At 49.5% G+C, this 23,568-nt stretch overlaps 1 protein-coding gene and 1 long non-coding RNA gene across 3 annotated transcripts in view; both read left to right on the top strand.

The window, feature by feature from the left end:
• VAPB (VAMP associated protein B and C) overlaps positions 1–22,149 on the top strand; it is a 52,681-nt gene extending 30,532 nt beyond the window's left edge. For both annotated transcript variants that reach the window (XM_027046733.2, XM_053199780.1), the window contains exons 3-6: positions 11,819–11,922; positions 15,255–15,335; positions 17,242–17,418; positions 20,414–22,149. In XM_027046733.2, coding sequence (XP_026902534.1) covers positions 11,819–11,922; positions 15,255–15,335; positions 17,242–17,418; positions 20,414–20,572 — 521 coding nt within the window. In that variant the 3' untranslated portion in view covers positions 20,573–22,149. The remainder of the gene's footprint in view (positions 1–11,818; positions 11,923–15,254; positions 15,336–17,241; positions 17,419–20,413) is intronic.
• Positions 309–9,601, top strand: LOC128311081 (uncharacterized). Its single transcript, XR_008289020.1, has 2 exons — positions 309–8,620; positions 8,680–9,601. It is a non-coding gene; the product is annotated as an uncharacterized LOC128311081 (long non-coding RNA).
• Positions 22,150–23,568: the final 1,419 nt, after the last annotated feature.

Below are 23,568 nucleotides of genomic sequence, written 5' to 3'. Positions count from 1 at the left end.
TGTGTGTGTGTGTGTGTGTGTGTGTGTGTGTGTGTGTATTTCAGAAAGAGTCCTCCTTCCCCCATCACAGGAATGTTTTTTAGAGTGATAACCCTGGGCATTTGTTTTGATTTATAATTACCTGCTTAAGGAAAACCCAAGATTCTGTGGTCGTGGGCTTTCTCTTGCAGACAAGAAGGTAAGGTACAGAGAGTGGGTGTGATTATCTAGCGTCACGTGGGTGATTAGTGGCACAGTTGGTGTTCGAAACCAGCCTCGCTCCTGATTCAGTGACGCTTCTGTGATGGTCCTGATTCAGTGACGCTGCCTCCACAGCATCATCATGGGTTCTCAACAAGGAATGTATCTGGGGGGATGTTACTGAGTCCTGAAATACCCATGTGTCTGCAGGCCTTACTCCTAGATGAATCAAGATGATGTCCGCACATGAGAAAGGGCTCCCTTGTTTTTGTTCGGTGTGTGTTTATTCAGTGCTCTAGGTACCCGTGGGTGAAAGCAGATGTCATCGCATCTCTGGGTCGGCGTCTCCAGTTGGCAAAGGAGGCTTGGGCCATCCGCTGCAGTTTTGTGTGTTGAGGAGCCATTGTGTCATCTATCGCACCTTCGTATCTTGAGGTGAAAAGCCCTGGGCTCCTCCAGGGTCCTCTTAAAATGCAGCTATATGATGACACCTCAGTGAGTACCTAGAGTTTCTGGGTTCCTTTGGGAGAGGAACCATCCTCAGGACCAGAAAGACACCTGCGGACAGGCAGTGCAGAGTGTCCAAAGGCCCGCCTTCCCTTTTCCCCAGGTGTGCACGTGGCCGGGCTTGGTGCCACCCGCTCTCCTCAAAGCTCACTAGGTTTGGGAGCTGGGAACCTGAGCAGAAAGCGTGGCGGTGCTGTTTAGCCTGTTGGCTGATCTTTGGCTGCTCCACTCCTGTCTCTAGTTGGTAATTTTCTCATTGGTAAAACGGAAGGACTAGTATCTATCGCACAGAGTGTTTCCCAGGGCTGTGTTAGCTGAGTGCATGGTGCGAGAGTGTGATGGCATTATCTTCCCCCTAGTTTTGATGAAAACTGGCTGGTTTTTGTTGAAGGGGGATTGTACCTATTTGAATGATACCTTTTTAGAAATAAATTCATTCCATACGTTTTATTAATTAATGGAGTTTTTCTAATTTTCAGAAGAGAGACGTGTTTTTTTTCTTTCTATGGTACGCATTTGTCTTCTAGTGAAATCTCAGATATAGTCTGTAGAAAGGTGGTCGTCACATCAGCTTCAAACATTACTACCAGTATTGCCCCGTGTACCACACGGAGTGTCACAGCATGCCTGGAGAGGGCATGCCTAGTGCAAGATTTCTCTCCCGTTTCTGAAAACTCTTGGGATGCGCTCTTAGGGAAGGTTATAAATCATTCTTTGAGAGAGTGGGGCGGGAAGGAAAGAGGAGGAGGAGGAGGATGTCCACCCAGGTAGCTGGCCAGAGGGAGCGAGGTTTTGAAGGCACACAAATCAGGGTTGTATCGGGGGAGAAGGCGAGACTTTGTAGTTGTCAGATGTCTTCCCAACACACCCTGTGAAGCTCTTCTCAGCTTTCAGGTAGGCTGGATACTCAAGGGAGCTTACACTGTGCGTCAGAACTCCACACTCTGACCTATCACGTTATTGTCTTCAGAAGATGGCAAATTACTTATTGAGTCCTGAAAAAATAACAGTTCTGTTTTATAAACCTAGGTGGGAAAGTAATGGTTGGAAACAGGCATAACAAATGTTTTGGAATGTGTTGGAAACACACATAACAAATGTGTGGATTTCTCAAAGGGATGATCTGTGGTCTGGTCACCTGGGTCTAGGGTGGGAGTCCTTTTCTTTGTCCTTTCTGTAGATGCTCGTCTCAGCCCATTCTTCTCGAGGCCCGTTCTGGGATCTGTGCCTGCCGGACGAGGCAGTGTGGCAGGCGAGGGGTGCGGAGAGCTTTCTGTTGGCGTGAATTGGCCCCGAGTGCCGTGGTTTTGGCCCTTGCTCCTCGATACACACCATCTACTAGAGATGGTTTTGAATTATTCAAATCTGGACCTCAGCAAAATAGCTACACTTAAATGGAGATTGCAGAAGAGGAGATTGGATTTTCCCCCCCCCTGAGATTTTAAATGCAAGGAAAATAGAACTTTTTGAATTAATGAATTGTTTGAAGCAGTGGGGGGGGTCTCCCCATTTGTTCTAGCTTTACAAAATTAAATCTATTTTCTGAACTGTCTGGTGGGAAAATATTTTTAAGGGAGATAATTTCTGAAAATGTCTTTGTGGTAAGCTGTTAGTGGTTGTGAATTTTTTTTTTAATACTGCAGTTTAATAATGAGGGAGTTTTCCATTAATATTCCAAACCATGTTTGCCAGCGGATACAGCAGGTGAAGTGGTAAAATTATGGGCCCATCAAAAATACTTATGCTTCCTGTAATATGATATTAAGTTTAATATTTTTATAACCTTCACTGAATTCTAATTCCACTAAAGTAGCGAGCATGCTTCCATTTGCAGTTCAATTATGCACATTGGTTGCCTTTGTACCAAGCAAATTAGAAATGCAAAATACCTGTGGGGGGGGGGGAGGCGTTGGAAAGAGTCATTAAAGATACCAATATTTAGGTACAGATACACTTTACTAAGTGTACCCTGGGAATTGAAAATGGATTAAAGACAAACAGAAATTTAGTGTCTGCATCTGTATTTTAAATTAAAATTCAAAGAATTAAGGAGCAGTATTCACTCCTGACATATAGCCCTTTTCAGCACTTATTTCAATCACATTTTAAAGCATAAAGTTCTTCCAGTAAAATCCTAAGGAGAGAGAATGAATATCAGCAACTCTTCTTGGATGGAAACATTGGTCAATTAATGTAATTGGGTAGTATCGCCATTGATAATTAATCCTTTTAAGGTTTTGCTGACTCAGTTTCACGGAGCTGCTTGCTTGCCCTGGACCAGTCAACCTTGGGCTGCGGCTTTTAGGTGATTAGCACCAGCATATAAGTGCACTGCCCTTAGAGAGAGAAGTCAGCCATTCATCTGTCAAGTGCTGATAGTAGGAGCTAAATTTGGGGGCTTTGGGCATCTTAACAGCAGCATTCTTCTTCGTTTGATCACTTGCTTTGGAAGTCTCTGATAAGCGAACTCTTTTATAAATGGTTTTCATGAACCAAGTTTATTGCTCTCAGATAAGAACAGCTCACATTTATACTTAAAAGATGTCTTTAATCTTTTTCACCAGATGAGAGATTCTGGTGTTTTACAAAAGGAAATAAACAAGAATTCAGCCTAATTATGTTTTTTAAGATTTGTTTTTCAAAGTTTACTGTAATATGGAAGTTTCTTAAGAAGAATCCTGTGTTTCTCTTTTTAGGAGTATGACACGATTTATTTATTCTTTACATTTTCAAAGAGCAGGATCAAGAGGACCTGTCAGGGACACTGAGTCTGCCTCACTTCGTGGAAGGCAGCTTCAGCTTTCTGCAGAGTCACTGAGGAGCAAAAAATTAACGAGCAGCCAAAAGTAACGTTCTTTTTACTCATGATAGTTTCTTGGATATTTATACCCCTGAGCGCCTCGACTGGACTCTCTTGTTTACTCTTACTTTAAACTCGCCGTTAGCCTTGTCCTTGTGTTCAGCGCATCACAGGCTGGAATGAGGTCAGAGGGCTTTGGGAAGTGGCCACAGTGAAGGGCTGGACAGGAATACCACAAAGAGCAAGTGGGGGAGAGGATTGGAAACCACAGCCAGGATCTGGGATTACTTAAGCTTCAGGGCAGACCGTTCTCCATATTTCACTTAATCCATCTCAGGAGCCATAGCTTCTAGGTCTTTCTCAGATTGTGTATGATGGGTGTTCGTAATCCCCAGAGTAATCACGAAAAGGCTATGTTGTATTCCGTCGTGAAGTATTATAGGAGACAGGAAAGCATGTTGGAGTTTGTAAAACCATGTGTATTTTAAAGGATATTTGTAAAAAAGAGTGAATGAGCCCTGTGTTTTGGCCAGTGCCTGCATCTGGCACATCTCATCTTCTAGTGACGCCGAGGTACATTTGTACTAGTCTCTGCACAAATAAATTAACGAGACAATGGGAGTTTGTTATCTAAGATGCGCTGTGCTGAGTTGGAAAATCCTATAGAGAACACAGAGACAATTCAGTGTTAACTTATTTATAAATAGATAAAATTATTTGTCTGCTAGATTCCTAGTTCCATCAGTAGTTCCATCCTATCTGTGGATAGGCAGAGTCCCAGAAAGCAGTTATGGTTTCAACGCTTTGAGAATCCTAACAGAAGGATACATTGACTCATGATAAGGGTGCTTAAGTCTCTTAAGCTGATCGTGAGCTCTGACTTGTTTCTGATTAGCTTAGAAAAGCAGAGCGGTGACCACTTTACTACGCCACAAATGCGGTTTGGGAGAGAATAGCCTTGTTTGTGTACAGGTGATACAAAAGGAGGGAGAGAGGGAGAAGGAGACGCGATGGGGAGATTGGAAACTATGTCCTAACCCATGGGTACGAGGATGACTGGCTCCGGGAGGTAGAAGAGAAGGGAAGCCAGACGGTTGAGGGTTGAAAAGGGCTTTCTCTCTTCGTGCTGCCCCAATGAGGTTTCTAGAGGGAACGTGATTCAGGTGTGCTTTGAATGTTGGAAGGGAAGAAGGTGCACACCCGGAGCGTGAGACACCAGAACAGGGAGTCCTGCTCCCGGTCTGATTGGGTAGAGGGGCAGACGCGTGGGAAGGAGCTTAGGCATCTTCACGTCAACAATGTCCACTGGTAGGATAAGGTTCCCAAATAAGAATGAGGGTGTGAGATAGCATTCTGGTGGCAGCCCCAGTGTTAGGCGATGTATCGAACTTGCGTTCTCGGGGTGTGGTCCCTGGGCCGGCAGAATCAGTACCATGTTGGAAACACACGTTCACGGCCCCACCCCAAGTCTGTTGAATCAGAAGCTCTGGAGGTGGGGTCCTGCCACCTGTGTTGTAACAAGAACTCCAGGTGATTCTGATGTATGCTGAACCTTGAGACGCCCTCATTGCCAAGTCAGATTAGTGGGTTCAGCCCTGGCAGGTTGGTGTATTGAGGTGTGAGTAGGGCAGGAAGACCCAGAGAGACATGCCAGGTGCGGCCAACGTGATAAGAAGAGGCTTGGGTCATGACAGAGCACCCTGTGTGGGTGTGGGCACATGGCCAACACACGTGCATCCGTGTTGTGGGTTCAGACCAGGAAATCTGAGGAGACCGGGAGGAGTTGAACTGATTGTCTCTTACTTGGGAGAGAGGGTTGTTCTGTAGGAGGGTTTTGGTCTGAGGAATATGGTGAGGGTGAGTAGGGTGTGTAGGGGGGAGATTACATTTGTAGGGTTATAGGGGCTGTGCAGGGTGACTTGATTTGGAAGAGAAACTGGGAGGAAGGGAGAAGATCTCTTAGGTGGAGAAATCTAGATGTCCGTGGAGGCCTGAGCTGAGATTTGGTCACATAAATGAGGAGAGAGACATCTTGATGGTAAGATGATGAGATCAGGGGTGCCTGGGTGGCTTAGGCGGTTGAGCATCTGACTCTTGGTTTCAGGTCGGGTCATGATGGCAGTGAGGACGGAGCCTGCTTGGGATTCATTCATCCTCTCTCTCTCTCTCTTTCTCTCTTTCTGTCCCTCTCTGCCCCTCTTCCCCGCTTGCACTCTTCTCTCTCTAAACTAAAAAGAAAAAAAGAAAAAAGAAAAGATTCTGAGATTAAAAAATAATAAAGCATGTGCCGTGGTGCTTGCAAGACTTTCATTCGCTTGCTCTGTTCGCACCGTGATGCAGACGAAAGTGAATGTGTAACTTGCCTGGCTTCTCCCGGGAAGCTTTTGTCCTGTGCTCAGTCAGCTCGTCACTTCTCTGAGGGGTGTGTGTGGTAAGTGGCATATATTCTGCATTTCTTCTCTTCTGAAGAAAGTCTGATCTTACTGACCCTCTCTTTTATGACCCCCGAAGGCCCTTTCCCAGCAGGACCCCGCTTTTGCCATCTGTGACACAGCCGACATTGTTTCATAAAGCGTTAATGTTGGTGAATGGTGAGCGGTCTCCTGGTAACCGGCTTCTTTTTAATGTAGTATCAGCACATACATTTTAAAAGTAGGATAGATGGTTCGTTTAAGAGGGTTTTATCATCAGTGTCTCCGATATTCAAGTGAAATAAATTAAGTTAATGGGAAGCTCTTTTATAGCCTGTCACGGAAAAAAGTACATAATTTCTGTCACCATTTGCATGTATGGAGCTGAAAGAACAAACGATTAACAACATTTATTCTGTCATGTTCTCATAAAGTTCCAGCTAATAGGGAACAGCAAATTGAACCGGGCAGGACATGGTGGTAGCTGAGAAATACAAACTTTCTGGCGTGAGTTGGGGGCAGTGGTGGACAGGCTGTGGGTTCTGGGCACAGCGAGGGTTCACGAAGCTTCTCGAGGTCTGGGTGGACACTTGCTGTCCTCTCCAGCTGCTGATTGCGAACCCACGAGGAAAGGAGAGCTGGTCGGTGGCAGGTGGAAGGGGGACCGTTGCCGGGGGGGAGGGGCTGAGCGCCACTTGGACCCTGAGTCTCCTGGAGGCCCGCCAGCAGGTCGTGGTTTTCACTCACGGTGTCGCGCTTCCAGCTCGCCGGCCTCGCTAGTGCGTGGGGCACGTGTGTTTCCATTTCACGAGTCCCACCCTTCGGAGGGGTCATCTGGCCTGCCACCTGCGGCTGTCTCCCTGTGCTCTTTCGGGGTGATTTGCTCACCGCCCGTCCCCGCTGCGTTTGTTGTCACGTTCGTGTTGAACTCGGGTCCGAACGTCAGGGATACCTTGTAGTGCTTCTTTCAGACCACACCGTGGCAGCCTGGGAGGTAGGATGTTCTCTAGGCCTGCGGTTGTGCTGGGGACGTCTGTGACGTCTGAGGGTGGCAGGGGATCTCCGCACCCTTCCGCAGAGGTGGAGCGAGCAGCCGCGAGGAGGTTTGGTTAGCGGAGCACGGGGGGGCCCCGGACCCCTTCCCGTGGTGGGTGTGCTCGCGTGGGCGCTCCTGTCTTCACCCAAGGCCTGGGTACGTGCTGGAGCTCACGGCTCGGTTTGTGTGAAGTGACTTTCTCTTGTATGTATTTACTTTTAAGTAATCTCTACACCCAGCCTGGGGCTCGAACTCACAACCTGGAGATCGGGACTCGCACGCTCCGCCCGCTGAGCCAGCCAGGCACCCGGGTTGCTTCTCTCTTTTAAACCGCACTTTCTCCCAAGAGGCACGACACAAAGCTGCCGGTGCCTCACTTGAATGATTTAGCCAGATCATTTTCCTGCTGGAGGGGCACGTGAGGCAGCTTGTTAGGAATAATGGCACTCGGCCTTTTGGTCTCAAGACTCTTTTATACTCCTAGGAACTGAAGACCCAATGAACTTTTTCATTTGTGGGTTGTATCAGTATTTATCATATTATACATTGAAGTGAGACATTTTAAGCATACTCATTCATTTAATAACATTAGTAAGTCACTTACATGCTAACAGTGACATTTTCAATGAAAAATAACTTCAAAAATTTAGTGAAAAGCCTGGCATTATCTGGCATGTTTTGTAACTCTCCTTCATGTCTGGCTCGGTAGAGGGCGGGCTGAACTCTCCCATCTGCTTTTGCAGTTAGTGTGTTACAGTGTGTTGTTCTGGTGAATGTATGTGAAGAGAAACCACTTTACACACGTGTGGTTCAGGAAGGGAAGAGTATCTTCAGCAGCCTGTCCAGATAATTCTGGACATTGTGCTTTTAATACTACACCAAAACTTGACAAGGGGCACTTTTCTTCAAGTTTGGTATAGTGTGGAATCTGAAGCCATGTCAGTGAGCTACTTGAACTTTGCTTCACTAAAATGTGTTGGTCTCTCCTTGCACTTGGAATGGGCTTTTGAATACCGAATATTAGCAGAGTCATGCAGATCTTCCAAATGCTGACATACTTCATGACACAGCATCAAAAAGTTGCTGATCTCATCAGAAAAGTCTTGAAGTGTTAGGGAAACTGAGCTCTTGATGGCAGATACCAGCTTTCCAAGAGCCTCATTTTTGGTACAAAGCTTGGATTTTCTCGTTGGCACCAGCTATTGAAAGTCGTTTTCCTTGAAGGGACAGGCACGCTTCGTTTTCGAGACGATGTCTGCCGTCCAGCCAGGTCTGCGTGGCCGTGGTTTTTCTGTCGATTGTTCTTTCGAGAAAGTGGTGTTCCGTGAGAAAGTCCTAGCTCTGCTCACGACCCAGACAGTTGTACGGCCGCTTTCCTGGGACAGCGGGTGCCGCGCGCGCATTCGCATTTCATTGCGCCGAGTGTTCGGATGTGTCGTCAGGGGTCGAGGTTTAGTAAAATTAGTGATGGTTATGGCTTCGTCCAGGATATTAATAAGTGAAAATGGCCTTTAAAAAACCCTGCCGGTGTGCAGGACACCTGACACGGAGACCCCGCCCCGTGCTGCTTCTGCTCTGCTTTTGGGCCGGCCGGCCCTGTGGATCTCAGCATCCCCGCACCGGCACGGGGACGAACGTCTTGGGATTACCACGACCACGCCGTTGACCTGCTGGATCACCTCTTGGGTTGGGCGGTGGGGGGGGGGGGGGGGGGCGCCTTCGGTCTGTGGAAGTGCTTTGAGCAGCCGGGTGTGGAATCTGACTCTGGAAGCGAGGCCAGTGTTGGCATGCCGGCCGTGGGGTCTGAGGGAGACCAGTCAGCCTTTCTCAGCCCTTGTCTGGGGGGAAGCACGGGCTTCTTGGGTGGGTTGTCGCGAGGACCGAATGGGAGAAGTAATGAAAGCGTGCCTTCTGCGGTGCCTGGTAGGGAGTAGGCACCGGCGCGGCTGTCTTTCTTTCCTTCCTGGGACCTTGTGACGCCACCTGAGCGGTGGGGGCGGGGAGGTGGAAAGGTCAGTCTTGCCCTAGCGCAGGCCTAGAATCCACATGCGGGTCTCTTGGCTCTTACTTCTCACTTGCCCTGTTTCCAGGATTGGGGACAAGAAGGAAAGGGAACAGCAGGTCTCTCTGAGGCTGTTTGTGGGTGGAAAGGCGTTCTCAGATTCTCTGGACCCGTCTGTCCGTTGTGTACATGTGATCCACCGTAGCTTGAACTAAAAGGCCAGCTTCTCTGAGATGAGCAGTGTCTTCTGATTGCTGTCGTCTCCTGAGCACTGGGGGCTCTTTACAGATCATTCTGGTTCAGCCTCATCGGTCTCCATGGTGGAGGATGATGGGGGCCGTTCACAGCTGAGAAAGTGCCGTCTCAAGGGCGAGGCAGTTTTTGCTCCTGGAGCCTGTGAGCTGCTGGAAATCTGAGTGTGGTCTAGGACACAGTTCTCTCCCTTCCTGTCCTGACAGAATAGCAAAGCATGACTTTGTCACAGCCAAGTGAAACCGGAAATTCTCAAAACCTGATTCACATTACTTTTTAACAATGAACATCTGACAGTAGTTTGCAGACTGACCCAGCTTCAAAAAAGGTTGACAGCCCCCGTCCAAGAAGGATGACGGTACCTGTGGAGACATTGGCTCCTTAGTTTATAATGTGGGTTTTCCTCATTGTGGTCTTGGGGGTGGAAAAAGCATGATGGGAACTGAACTTTGAAAAGAAGAGTCTGTGCTGTTGACCCGTTGGTCTGGTCACTTGTCCCTTAGGTTAAATGCCAAGCCCACGTGTGGACTGACCCCCCAGGTCTGTCCTCAGGAGAGCTCTTGCCAGCTCAGTGGTGCCAGGGTGGGAGTTCGCTGCATCCGGGCCCAAAGCCACCAGTGAGGACTGCTCTTTCGGGAGGGAACCGTGCGCCTACACCTCAGTGGCCTGTGTTTTAAGTGACCTTTTGTTCTCCCCGCTGATGGTCATGCTGAATTTGGGGTACTCGGGACAACTTTGTTGGCTCTAGACTTGATGTCGTGTGTGCATAAGCCCTGACTTTTAAAAAGGTTTGCACGTTTATCGATTTTTGTCCTGAAGAAGTTTCCCGGTAACGCCTCCTGTCGCTCAGAGCACTCAGATGGGTGATGCGGGCCACGGGACCGCCCGGGTGACCGCCCGTACGGAAGCCTTTGAACGTGCCGTGCTGTCGGACTGCAGTGGACTTTCTGTGTCCCCAAGAGGGAGGGGACTCTGCCTCCGCAGCCTGAATGGCCGAGCTGTTTGCGTTTCTTCTGTCCGTCGCGGTCCTTCGCGAGGTCCGTGGGGGTGCTCCTGGGGTGCAGAGTGTGCGTCTGCCTCATGTTGGAGCGACCGGTGTGGCCGAAGGGGGTGCTGGCTTGCACTTGGCCCCTCGGAGAAGTTGGGCCGCTTCCTGGCACCGTGGCTTTGAGGAAGTCGCTTCCGTGTGTTGCTCTTCATTTGTAAGCTAGGGTGGAGGACGCGGGCCCCCTCTCGGCTGCAGGGGCGGTTTAGAGGGGGGCTCCGAGGCAGGAGGACACTGGGGAGCGTTGCGCGGCAGAGGTGCGGGTGGAGAACGCCGCGGCTTGCGCCCTTAGTGGACGGGGACTCGGTGGCTGGCGGAGGCCCGCCCGCTGTGAGCGTCCGCTCCTTCGCGCTGTGACCTCGGGCGAGTCGGTTAACCTTTCTGTGCTTCGGTTTTTTCCCCTGCAACGGGCATTAAAATAACTTCCGGAGCAGTACCTACCTCGCAAAGACTAAATGAGCTAATAGTAGACCTGAAGTACAGCCCGGGTTCCTGCACGTGGGAGATGCCGAGTCCACGTCGGCTCTTAGCGTGGTCGGGACGCCTTTTCCTGGGTGTGAAGAGGTTGTGTGTCAGAGAACTTAGCCAGATGTGTGCTTTGGCCAGAGCCTTGTAGCAGATGCCGTATTTTAAAGCAGCTACTATTTGGGGTGCCTGGGTGGCTCTGTCGGTTAAGCATCTGACTTCGTCTCAGCTCATGATCTCACGGCTCATGGGTTCGAGCCCCGCGTCGGGCTCTGTGCTGTCAGAGCCTGTTTGGGATTCTGCGTCTCCCTCCCTCGCTCACGTTCTGTCTCTCTGTCTCCCTGTCTCTCAAAAATAAACATAAAAGAAAAATTAAAACAAAAATAAAGCCACCACCATTTAACGAGGGTGGGTTCTAAGGAAGCCAGTGGGAACGGGAAGGGGCCTCCTCGTGCAGTGGGCGTGACTTAGCCAAGGGAGCCTTTCTGGGAGGCCCCTCCAGGTTTGGGGAGAAAATGTGGGGTGTACCCAGGTGGTGTTTTCCCCTCACTGAGAGCGTGCAGGCTGTGAACATTTCCTAACGTCCTATCGGCAAAATCGTATTTGAAGCACTCCCTTGAATGCCTTATATGGGAAATGGGACAGAGAAAAGCTAAAACTAAACAGTCACTTAAATGTCTCGGATTATCGTTTTACTTCCTGAAGAGATCGTTTGGGCGTGTTCTCTGGAGCACACCCGGCAAGCGCTGTTTCCACCCGGTTTACCTGTCCCGCCAGGGCTGTGGCAGACGTGGCGTCAGGCACACGGTGGTGAAAGGGCGGCTAGGGATCGGGGGGGGGGGGGGGGAGGGGGGGCCTGAATCCTCCGCCCAAGTCAGCTCTGCCACCGCCTGCTGTCTGGCGTGGGGCAAGGCCCCCGGCCTTTCTGGACCTCAGGCTTGAGCCCTGAAAAGCCGAGAAGACGCTGGTCGTCTTGCCCTGCTTAACCTCACCTGGGCGTTAGGAGGCTCGGGCGAGAGCCCTGGTAAGCTGCTGTACGACCAGAATACGAGTTTGAACGTGACAAATGGCTGCTGATAACCAAGCTCTGACCCTCCTAATGAAATATTTTCTTTCCCAGTGATGTTACAGCCTTTCGATTATGATCCCAATGAGAAAAGTAAACACAAGTTTATGGTTCAGTCTATGTTTGCTCCAACTGACACTTCTGATATGGAAGCAGTAGTAAGTACTGAATGCTTCTTACTTGTTTGTTGTTTTTTTTTTAGTAATTAAAAGAAAATGATTAGGTACAGAATTTTGGGTGCATGCATTTCAAAATGTGTCAACATTGTTTTTAACGGGGAGTGTTGTTTTCAAGGAGGTTTGTACTTTGACTACCTTTGTGGTTTTTCTCAAACTTTGATTTTCACATTTTATGTAACTTTCCAGAATACTCTTCTGACTTTCATATCCGTTAGCTTCAGCACTTCCTTGCTCTGATGGATGGTATCTTAAATGTTTGAGGATTCCCTCCCCTTTTTGTGTCTCCCCTCCCATCCCCCACAGAAAAGGATACCTCTCATTATACGGGATGTTTCTTACCGTGTCCTCCCCATCACTCCCCCGAGAACCCAGAGGGACGTGAGAGAGTGGGATGCTAAATGTCCTTCGATGCTTAAGGGTTTAGTTTTTGCTTGTTTCTGGTAAGCATGGATTTACCCCCTGCCTCCTTTGTTTCCCTCATTTTATTTTTCTCTGCTTCAATACGTGTTAAACGGTCTCTAATTTTGGTAAAAATAAGATGGCTTTGTTTTTATAAAACAAATAAGTGATACTATATTATTGGTTTTTCTGGAAAAAGATTATAATGGGAATTCTCCTGAAAATAGGCTCCTTACACATTTAAATGAATCAGCAGGCATTCTGATGCCACGGGAATCATGTGTGGATAACCTCCTGGGCCACTGCCCCAGCTAGGCCGGACTGGCCAGTCCTCACGGATGGGAGAGAAGGGCAGGGTTCTCTCAACGTTTCCATCACTTTCCAGCTCGCCGGCCCAGGCTAGGAGACTGGTCACCCGAGGTGTGCCTGCAGACGTGAGACTGCGGTGGCTCACACGGCACTGTGGTTTTTCTCTTTCAAAATTCTGTGCTGAGGGCTTTTTATGCACAGCTTCCCGCCTCGTCCCAGTGTCACCGCTCAGCCTTTCGGTCAGTCTTAGAAAAGCATTACTGGCCATCTCGGTGGATGTTCACGTTTGGGGCAGGAAATAAAGGGGAAGCCAGATACTTTGAGGTTCGAGAGAGATCGGTGATAATAGGCGATCTTCCCCTTTTCCTAAGAATGATTATTGGGGCATTCGCTACTTTCTCTTCTGTTTCCCACAATGTGATGTGTCACTTCACGTTGATTTGTGTGAGCGAGGAAATACACGGCAGATGGGACACTGGGGACTCCAAGAGTGCGTTCTGCTTGGCTTTGGCTGCATGGCTCAGAGACCAGAGCGTGGGCTTGGGCGTCTGTGGTGTGGAGCTGAGTCCTGCCTTTTCCTACCGTTGTGGCCGCGGGCAGTTTTCATTAACTCTCCCTAGGGTCTGGTCACCTGTAAAAGGGGGCTAAAAACCCAAGTGACTCCGTTGCCGTGGGACCCAGCGTGCTGTGTGTCTCCGACACCGGGCACGGAGTCCAGAGTTGCCGTGTCTGAGGGCCGTCGTAGGCCAGGCCCCCGTTTCGCTCCCTTTAGGATGATTTTTATAAGAGTTAAAAATTCTTCTAGGGAATGTCCATTGTAGGAAGCTGTGGAAATACACACGTAAGCAAAAATAAAACCAAAAGTAACTAAAACTAAAAGATTTGTTTATGCTCGACCTAACCACTGTTTTTGAGAGCCTTGTGCCATTTCTTTAAACTATTTTTTTGTGTGTGTTTTGATGTACAGGAAGTAGAAAAAATTATATCATGACTATTCACATAAACTTTGCCTAGATTTACCATCTAACACTTGGCCACATTTGCTTCATTTCTGTTGTAAACTCTTTTTTCGCTGAACCGCTTGGTCGTAAGACGCAGGCTTCACGACTCTTCGGTCGTGCGTGCTTCAGGGCAGGGACAGTGCTCTGGCGTAGCCACAGCACTGTCCCCCTGGCTGAGAAAATTGGCGTTCATTCAGTCACATTATCTAGCAGAAAGACCCTGATGCAGCATTTTCCAGTTACTCCAGACTGGCCTTGAGTTGTTGTTAGTCTAGTAGAGTACTCTCAACCTTTTTTGTTTTCGTGGCTTTGAAGTTTTTAGAGTCCAGGCCAGTTAGCTTCTTGTACGCCCCACATTCTGGACTTGTTCGGTTATTTCCTCACGATCACATTCAGGTTAAATGCGTTTTGGCAAGAATATGCCGTAAGTAACGTCCTGTATGCACCGTGCCAGAAGGCACGGAGTACTGGCTCGTCCCTCCCTTGGTTACGATGGTGAGGTGACTGCCAACGTTCCCGCGTCCTAGCGCAGTTGCCCCTTGGGGAATAGGTAATCTGTGATACCCTTGAGTAATCAGGTACTTGGAGACCATGTGAACGTCCTGCTCGCCAGCAGTCTCGCCCTCACCCGGTGGTTGTAGCGTCCAGCGGTGATCCTTGCTTGATGCTCTTTTGACACACTCACGCACACGCACGCACACACACGTGTGCTCGTGTGTGCGTACAGAGGAACAAACTTCAGGTCTTGTTTCTAGCTTCTTCACTTAACGTTCGGTGCAAGCAAACACTCTTTGGTAGCATTTGCATGGCGTGCGGTTCCATTGAATGGACCTGCCCCGATGCATCCGGCCGCTCTGATGTTTGGCGCGTTCCTGGCTCTCGCGACCACTGCTGCTCTGGCTGCCTCCTGCATGGTCCCGGGGGGGGGGGGGGGGGGAGTATCGTAAACTTGCTGCCGTGCTGGCCTGCACTTCTCAGCATGCCCTGGGATTCCTGTCCTCACTGCCAGAAGGAGGGGGATTGAGCCAGGAGCACATCATCCCAGAGCATGGATCTGATTTAGCCGGCAAGGTGTTCCCACCAGCAGGCTGGAGGGAGTGGGGGGGCCACCCGGACACTGGCTAGCTAGCTGTGCCCCTTTGGTAGTGGGCAGTGTGGTTCTGAATCCACTCCCAGGTAGTGTACATTTCCTCTCTCTAAGAAGGGCGTATCCCGCAAAGTCCGTTTTATTTTCCTAAGGAGAGCCAAAGTTGCCTCTGGTCCTTCGGACATAATTTGGACAATTCCTCTTCCTCCGGTGATGGTCAGTCGCCTCTGTTCCACGTGCTTCCCATAGACTAGCAGCAGGGAGGAGCATTGGTTGGTGTGGAGGGATCAGGCAGCGGGACTGGGCTTGTGAAGCGTGATAAGTATTCGGGAAAAGCTAGTGCGTTTAATCTTGTCGTTAAAGCTGCTGACATCCCTACAGACGTAAGTTCTTTATTTGATATACATCAGGGCTTTCTCATTAAGAGTGTTTTTCTCAAATTGTCAGTTATAGGAAGAAAATTATTCCTCCGGCAGCTTTGTAATATCTTGATTATTAAATTTAAATTGTTTTAGTGGAAGGAGGCAAAACCGGAAGACCTTATGGATTCAAAACTTAGATGTGTGTTTGAATTGCCAGCAGAAAATGATAAACCAGTAAGTATGTTTATGGTTAACAGTAATTGAATGTTGCAAGCTGATACTTATTTGTATACCATCTCCTACAAAACCAAGATTTAAGTTGGCAAATTATTTTCCTTCCTCTGACGTGTGATGAAAAAAATAAGCTGAAGTCAACAAGTAAGCTGGCCTCCAGGAAATCAGCCTTTGAGAGGCTTGCAGAAAGACACCTAATTGAAACAATTTTTTTTTTTTCTTAAAAAGTGCAACCTGTTGGCTGTTGGAATGTCCTAAATCCTAAAGCGCTTCTTTGACTTGGCAAAGTTATAGGTTGCTGTAAAACAGTGGGTGAGTCTGAAACAGGGAATAATTTGCCGTTGATCATGGTGCTTGACGGACAGGCTCTCGGGTTCTGTTCCACAGACCTTCGTCGCGGGTCTCCCTGTCCGTCCGCTCTTTCCCCTTCCCCCTCCTGCCTCTTTAGGGTTTCTCAACCTCAGCACTATTAACATCGGGGCTGGGTCATTCTCTGCTGGGGGCCCATCCTGGCCCTTGTAGGCTGTTCAGCAGCACCCCTGGCCTCTGCTCACTAGATACGAACAGTCCCCCCTCTCGTGTGACAACCAAAGGTGTCTCCAGACATTGCCCGTTGTGCATGGGTGGGGGCGGAATCATCGCCTCCATTGGGAGTCACCCCCCCCCCCCCACCTCGTGTTGCCGGAGGGGGTCGCTGAAAGGACCGGCTTCCTCCAAGCTGTCCACTGGCTTTTCTCTGGGAAGCCAAGGGACAAGCCTGTCATGGCCCTTGCCTGTGGCCAGTTGAAGAGAGAAGACTGTATCCGAAGTGCTAATTTGGACCTTCCTTCAACCTAGTCAGAAAAGCTTCAATTGTATTAAAAGCACTGTTTGAAACACACAGAATATTCAACTACCCTGGCTGTTAATAGCTGGAGTTGGGAAATCGAAGCGCTCACATTGTTAACATCGTCCACAGCAGCGTCCAGGGATGCTGTTGATAATGTGTCACCACTGCTTAGTATTTTCTTCCTGCTCAGTGACTGACTGCTGTCGTTATCCTGTTTCTCGGATGGGTAGTGGGCTGTTTTGTTTTTGCTTTTTTCTCTTCCCGCTGCACATCCCGGTAAGGTCGGCGTCGCTGTTTGGCTCCCGGCCCTGTGCCGAGCCAGCTTTGTGGAGGCGGGGGTGGGGGGCGCCCTGGCAGGAACCCCTCCTCTCCTCTGGAAGACGAGGGGTCGAGCCCGAGGGTGCGATAGGGAGAGCTAGTCGTTTTCCGGGGGCCTCACGGAGCCCTCAGCACGCTGGTCCCCGCCTGTTCTATTTTCCCCAGCACACCTGAACATCCCCGCCCCGGGCACTCTCCAGAGGCCGTCGTGACCGTCTTGGCCGGGACGTGGGGGACGCGCACGTCCCTGGATTGAAATATCACAGACGCTGAGCTCGTTTCACCTGCAACGCAGCTTCAGAGTTCTGAGTTCTTGACATAAATCGCCCTCGGTGTCACGTTCTCCTTGGCCTCCCCCGTCCCCCCTCCCCCGTCCCAGCCCATCCTGGGGATGTTCAGGGCTTCCTGGTGACAGTAACTCGTGGCTAGTAACTCCTGAGCTTGTACGATTACGATATGCTACTGTTTGCATGGCGGGGATTTGCTAGTGCGGTATGCACGGCCCTTTTTCTCTTTCTTTGAAGTATTAGTCTCAGCCGAACTTCATTATTTGCCTTTATCCATAATTTCTGGGGCCCCGTTGCTTTAGATTATTAAGATACTAGATAAAGTGATCCATTTTTAAAATAAATGTGACATTTTACAGTGTGGATGAAACACTACCACGTGTGGTGTTTGCTGAGAACTACTTTACTTTGCATAAAAAAGTCCTTTATTACGTAGTTGGTGACACTTGGGCTTTCATTTATTTCTGAACAGCATGATGTAGAAATAAATAAAATCATACCCACAACCGCATCAAAGACAGAAACACCAACGGTGTCTAAAGCTCTGAGCTCCTCTTTGGATGACACTGAGGTTAAGAAGGTCATGGAGGAGTGTAAGAGGCTGCAAGGTGAAGTTCAGAGGCTGCGGGAGGAGAACAAGCAATTCAAGGTAATGGCTTTTTCTTCTTTTTTCTTGTCTTGTCTTTTCTTGTCTTTTCTTGTTTTTTTCTCTTCTCTTCTCTTCTCTTCTCTTCTCTTCTCTTCTCTTCTCTTCTCTTCTCTTCTCTTTTCTTTTCTTTTCTTTCTTGTTTTTTTAAAGAGTTTATAAGTCTTTTAAGTAATCTCCACACCCAACATGGGGCTCGAACTCAACCACCCCAAGACCAAGAGTCGCATGCTGTACCGACTGAGCCAGCCAGGCGCCCCAGTGGTATTTTATTCCTGACAATCTGCAGAAAACAAGGGCTTTCCTCCTGTGATCTTGGGTGGTGAAGTTGATGAATCCCTGAATTTGTAGAGTTGTTTTGTATTTGCACATTCTTTCCTCAGGGAGAGAGGTCTGTGGCTTTCATCAGGTTCTCAAAAGAGCTCTGAACAATCCCCTGCCCTCTAATTAACCAGCGTCCCTTGAGCAGAAGTTTCTCAGCTATTCAAATTCTTGTTCCCTTGTACTTTGTGTGTTATAATTTATTTGATCTTCTAAAGCCTTTGGTGAAGTGTAGGGATTATCATCATCCCCACTTTACAGATGAGGAAACTGAGGAACAGAGAGGTTAAGTGACTTGCCTGAGATCACACGGTCAGTGAGATGAGAACCCGGGCTGTGTGCCCCAGAGTCCCCATCTTTCCCATTCTCCCGCTTCAGCCTGCAGACTCCTGTCCTCGTGTTGAGAAACAAAGCCTCTGTCATCTTCCCACTAGTATAAATTGAAGATCAATTCTGAGATTAAAAACAAAACCGCAGTGGGTATCCTGACTTCACATTTTCAACTCCTACTCCATCCCCACTGGATGAGAGTCCTTTTTTAGGAGGGTAAATACTGACCTGTACTCTGTTTTAACACAGGCGTCATTCTGGATTTTGGAGATTCTAGGTGGGTCTGGGCAGTAGGGTCTCAACAAACTACTAATGTGGTGAGGAGCTCGGAGACAGGAAGTTGTCACGGCAGACAGGTGGAGCCCACAGAAGGAGGCCCCCGAGTCTCCGGTGGGCGGATGCTGACGGAGGGGTCGGCACTGGCGTTAGAGGGTCGGGCTGCACGGGTGGGGGAGGGGGGGCACGGCGTACCTCATTTGGCCCCGGAGCCCTCACGTGTTGTGGTAGTGACTGCTTACACTTGACCCGCTCTGAATCTGTGGTGGTCACGGCGTCTCCTGGGCCTCCACTCACAGAACGTGTCTGAGGCCCCTTCCAGCTTTAAGAGTATGTGTGTTTCAGACGGGGTCTTGGGTCTTGAAGAGGTTTCTGAACATCTGATCCTAGGAACTTCGTTGCAGCTTAAGTATGAGGCCGGCCTGTTGTCTTCTTCTCGGTCCTGCTGCCCCACCAGGCCCTGGACTGTCGCTCTTTAACTACCATGGCACCAGATGCACATGAGAAATTCAGTTCAGTTGTCTTTTCCTTCTTTCATGCTGACAGTGTAGTTGATACAGGAGAGCTGACAGTGTCTGGAAAGTGGCATCATCTTCTTTCTTTGCAGTAATCTTGATTTGCCTCATTCAGTAACTTTTAGTATGGAGTAAATTATGAAGCTGACACTTTACTTTTTGGCGAAAAATCGAAGATCTGCCTGAAGCTTCTCCTTGAGTGTATTTCTCTTCAGAAACGTTTAAAGTGATAAATAGGTAGAAATAGCTTCTATATAAACCCAATAAAATAAATGCTGTATTTTGCTGTGCCCATTTTTTTTTTTTTTTTGAAGTTAATCGAATGACGCCGCTCATTCATCACGGGGCCGTGATGCAGAACATCTTCACAATACTAGCAGACCAGTCTTGACGTTAGAAGATTCTCTATCCCTGCCAAACACTGATTTCTTGTTTTGTGTCCTTTCACTCTTTCATTTGGCCAACACGCCTCTCGAGGCCCTCCCTTGTACCTGGCACTGCGGGTGCATACGTGAGCTGTCCTTGCCATGGAGGAGCTCCCCATTGACCGGGGTCGCTGGGGAGACACAGACACGGGTCCCGGAGACCCGACTGATGAGTGGTCCCACAGAGATGGCCCCAAGTGCCTGGAGAGTCAGCTTGGCGGGCTGGCTGCCTGTTGTCTCCAGGACCTACGAGTCTGGGGATGAGCAGACGGGGTCGTTAGCCGGAGGCACGCCCGGGACCGCGTAGAGAGACGCATGCCCTGTTGAGGAATGTGCACTGGGCCTTGGGATCAGTGAAGAAAGAAAGGGTTTCTATTCTGTGCATATCTATGTAGTTGAGGGAAAAGTGTGGCCGAATGTCTGTAGAGATGTGAAAAAGGATGTTGCTCCTTTGGCGGGAATTCCTTGCTTTAAGTCGAAAATATTTGAGATGCGTTGATCAAACTGTGTCACATTTTAATAGTATTCCAGATACCATTGTTTTCTATCCAGCAGTCTCCATGTAACTCATCAACTACAGAGCTCTGCACTGGAAAACTTGTGGGCCCCCTACCTGTGTAGCTTCTTGTGATTTTTTAGATTTGTGCTTCGGGAAATGCCTGTCGTTCACACTTTGATGCCCTGAGCAGGGAAGACTGCTCATCAGAGGAAGAAGGACAGAGAGGGTTGGAGTCGGGTGTAGAAGGGTGGCCCGGAGACGCGGCCAGGACGGTGGGTGGTCCCAGGTCTCACATGTGCCTGGCGGACCCCGTCGGGAGCTTTTTCTCTGTAAGTCACGGGGAACCGAGGCCCTGCTTTAGATGTGTGGTATAAAAAGGTGCACTGGCAGCCTCGTGTAGGTGGGCAGAAGGAAAGAGGGGCCGGCTGCTGGCAGCGTTTTCTCCCTGGCCTCAAGCCAGTGCCTTCTTCTCTGTGGGATTCAGTTTCTCCCTTTGAAAAGTGAGGAGGCTGGACCACACCACGTGATCCAAGTCTGTGCTTAAAAGCCCACCCTGCTCTGCTAAACTGTACAGCTGACTTCTGCTTCTGGGGCCTTGGGTTGTCTTTGAAAATGTGCATTTGCTTCCGTAGGAAGAAGACGGACTTCGCATGAGGAAGACGGTGCAGAGCCACAGCCCCGTCCCCGTGTCAGCCACGGCTGGGAAGGAGGAGGGCCTCAGCGCCCGGCTCCTTGCTCTCGTGGTTTTGTTCTTCATTGTCGGTGTGATCATAGGGAAGATCGCCTTGTAGACGCGGCAGGCGGAGGGTGGCACACTGCGTTGACGGGCCCGCCATTCTGTGGGGTTTGAATTTATCATAACCATGTGTCAAAAGAAGTTAATGTATGATGACATCTCACAGGTCTTGCCTTTAAATTACCCCCTCCCCACGCGTGCGCACGCGTGCACATACACACACACGCACATACACACACACACACACACACAAATTATAACGTAACAATCTTTTAGAAAGTTAAAAATGTATAGTAAGTGATCGGGGGAACATAATGATCTTTGTGAATGACAAGGGAAACCGTGATTAAACCATAATGGCATGTTGGAAGTGTCATTTTAAACATTTGTAGCCTTGGTACGTGTGGCTGGACTGATTACCTCTCTTAGAACGAGACAGTCTTCCTGCCGGTTGGTGCTGGCCCTCAGGGGAGCCGGAGCCCGGTGCGGTGGGGGTGGGGAGGGCCGTCCCCTCCCCAGAGCAACCCCCCACCCGCCCCCTCGCTCCCTGGGCTGCTTCTCCACGTTCTGCCCTGGCCGTCGGTTCCCTGGGACTGACGAACAGGGTCAGAAGCCAGAAGAATTGTGCTGTGGCAGCGTCAGATCTGCCCGTCGGGAGCAGGAGGCGGACGGTGACCGACTGACCCACCACTTTGGAAATTAAAGTCAATGCTTTGTTCTCTTAAAGGGACCAAGCTGAATTACTGTTGGTTCATGTAGTGAGATGGAATTGTTCTTCAGAGATGTGTAACGCATATTTAACTTATTTAATGTATTTCCTCTCATGTTTCCTTATTGCCACGAGATCATGATTAATGCTGTGGCCTCCAAATCACACCTGTGCTGCCGGAGGGCTGCGGGCTCCTCCCCCCCCCGGAGGCTCTGGGCTCTGCGAGTCGATGCAGGTGGGGGTGCTGTGAACGTTGGGAACAGCTGCCACGAAGTGTTTCTCTGTGTAGACGAACGACAGTCGTCATCGAGAGGGAATTTTTCTTAGTATCAGCGGTCAACTCTGTCACCCTTTCTGATGGAGAAGAGTAGCTGACGTTCTTTCTTGTTCCTTCGTTGTCCCTCAGCCACCACTAACACTTCCAGCACGTGTGCCCCGAGTCTGGTCCTGACCTTTCCCGTGTGGCCCTGGCCCGAGATGGGGCGGCAGGGTGGTGGCGGAGAGGGAGCCAGCTGGGTGGGGGCGGGGAGAGGGGCCACAGGCTCTTCAGATAGTCGTCAAGTAGTTATTGGGAGTTTGACTGTAAATTAATTTTATGCCATAAAAGACCAATCCAATTCTGTTCGACTGTGTAGCATCTTAAAAAGAAAAAAAATTAAAATAAAGCCCCAGAATTAAGAGTTCTTTTGTCATTTTGTCACCTTTGCTGTAGAGGGGAAATTATTATTTTTATGATCCTCGTTATTATTTTGTTATTGGAAGGTTGGCTTTAAAATGAGCCCTATCAATGAAAATGCATGTTTAATGATTTAAATATAGATATAGCTATATACGTGTGTGTGTGTGTGTGTGTGTGTGTGTCTGTGTGGGTGGCGCGTTGGCTTCAACTGAAAGTATAAAAATAAAACTGTTGAAAATCTTAAGCAACTGGTCACCCTCGCCCTTCCATTACCTTGCGCTTCAGTAGGAAAAGAACTCTCCTTTGGGTCAAGGAGCCAGGCAGGAAAGATTAATGAAAGGCAGGCTGAGTGCGGCTCCAGGGAGTGGGTGGGTTTGAAAAGACAGATCCATCAAAAGGAAGAAGGTCGTTAGAAGTCATTCACTTGAGTCACATTGCTCCTGAACTTGGCTGGGGCACAAGGGCCTTGGCTGTGGCTCTGGGGGTCTGGTCAGGGACCTAAAGCCTGGCAGCTGGATGCCTGTAGGCTGAGTAAGTAAGTAGCTTCTGTCTTCACGAGAAGTTCCTGTGCGTCCCGAGTGCTCACGGTGAACACGGAGTGGCCCTGCTTCTCAGCCACACACCTGTCGGTCAGACCGCGTTGAGAGCGCCCGACGTGGAGGGCCACCCAAGTAGAAGTTAGTGTCCAGTCTTCTCTCGTGCGTGCGGATCTGGGGGCTTCCGGAACAGAATGAGACGCTTTCTGCCATGAATTTTCTGTAAGCAGACTCCAGTCCAGGTGTGGGAGCTGCAGCGAACCACTCTTCGTGGCTGGCAGCACCCGATGGCCTTGATGGGAAGTGACCAGCAGGGTCTCCAGCTGTTCCCGTTTCTCTAGAGCAGAGAGTTGCAGACTTGTTCTCGAAGGGCGTGGCTGTGCGTTCCCACAAAACCTCACTCACAAGAACGGCTGGTGGGGTTTGGCCGGTGAGGCTGGAGTCTGCCCATGCCTATCCTGGGGCGAGTGAGTTCTTGAAGAGAGTGCCTCGGATATCCGTTCTGTTTTGGGTCTTGCAAAGCGATTTAGTGTCTCATGTATATGTAGGAGCCGGCATTCAGCTTCTCAAAGATGAGGGCATTTTGCTCACAGCTGAAAATCTGAATTTGAGATCCAGAGTTGTCTTCTTTCTGACTAATCATCCTATAAAATCTCTCTTCTTTGGAGGTTAAGATTTGGTGAGCGCATGTTAGTTTATGGAACTTTCTGAGCAGAAGAAGGGAACTCCCCGGGGAGAGACGGAGGGTGATGGTGGGCAGACTGGATGTCATGGAACCGTGCAGTCGGTGAAGGGCGTGTCAGGCGAGGGTGAGTGTGTGGGGGGCAAGCACTGCCAAGGGCCTGGGACCGTTGCGGGAGCCACAGACAGTCAAGATCTTGAACCTGGAGGAGTACGCACCTTTTGAGTGTCTTTTGCTCAGATGAGAATGACAGAAGAGAAGGAATGAGAGGAAAGGCAAAGAGGTGGATGTGTGTTCCCCTGACGTGGGTCTGTCTTGCCCCAAGAGGAGGTAATCAGAACAAACTGGCCTGGTGCGGGCAGGGCTGATGCCAGCCGGGGTGCCAGCCCGGAAGCAAGCCACCCCTCCCCCCCCCGCCTGCCCTCGGGCACCACTTTCCAGCCCC

This window comes from Acinonyx jubatus, chromosome A3 (assembly GCF_027475565.1).
Source record: "Acinonyx jubatus isolate Ajub_Pintada_27869175 chromosome A3, VMU_Ajub_asm_v1.0, whole genome shotgun sequence".
NCBI classification, from domain to species: domain Eukaryota; kingdom Metazoa; phylum Chordata; class Mammalia; order Carnivora; family Felidae; genus Acinonyx; species Acinonyx jubatus.
Note: the sequence above shows the minus strand (reverse complement) of the source record. Positions and strands in the feature narration are given on the sequence as shown.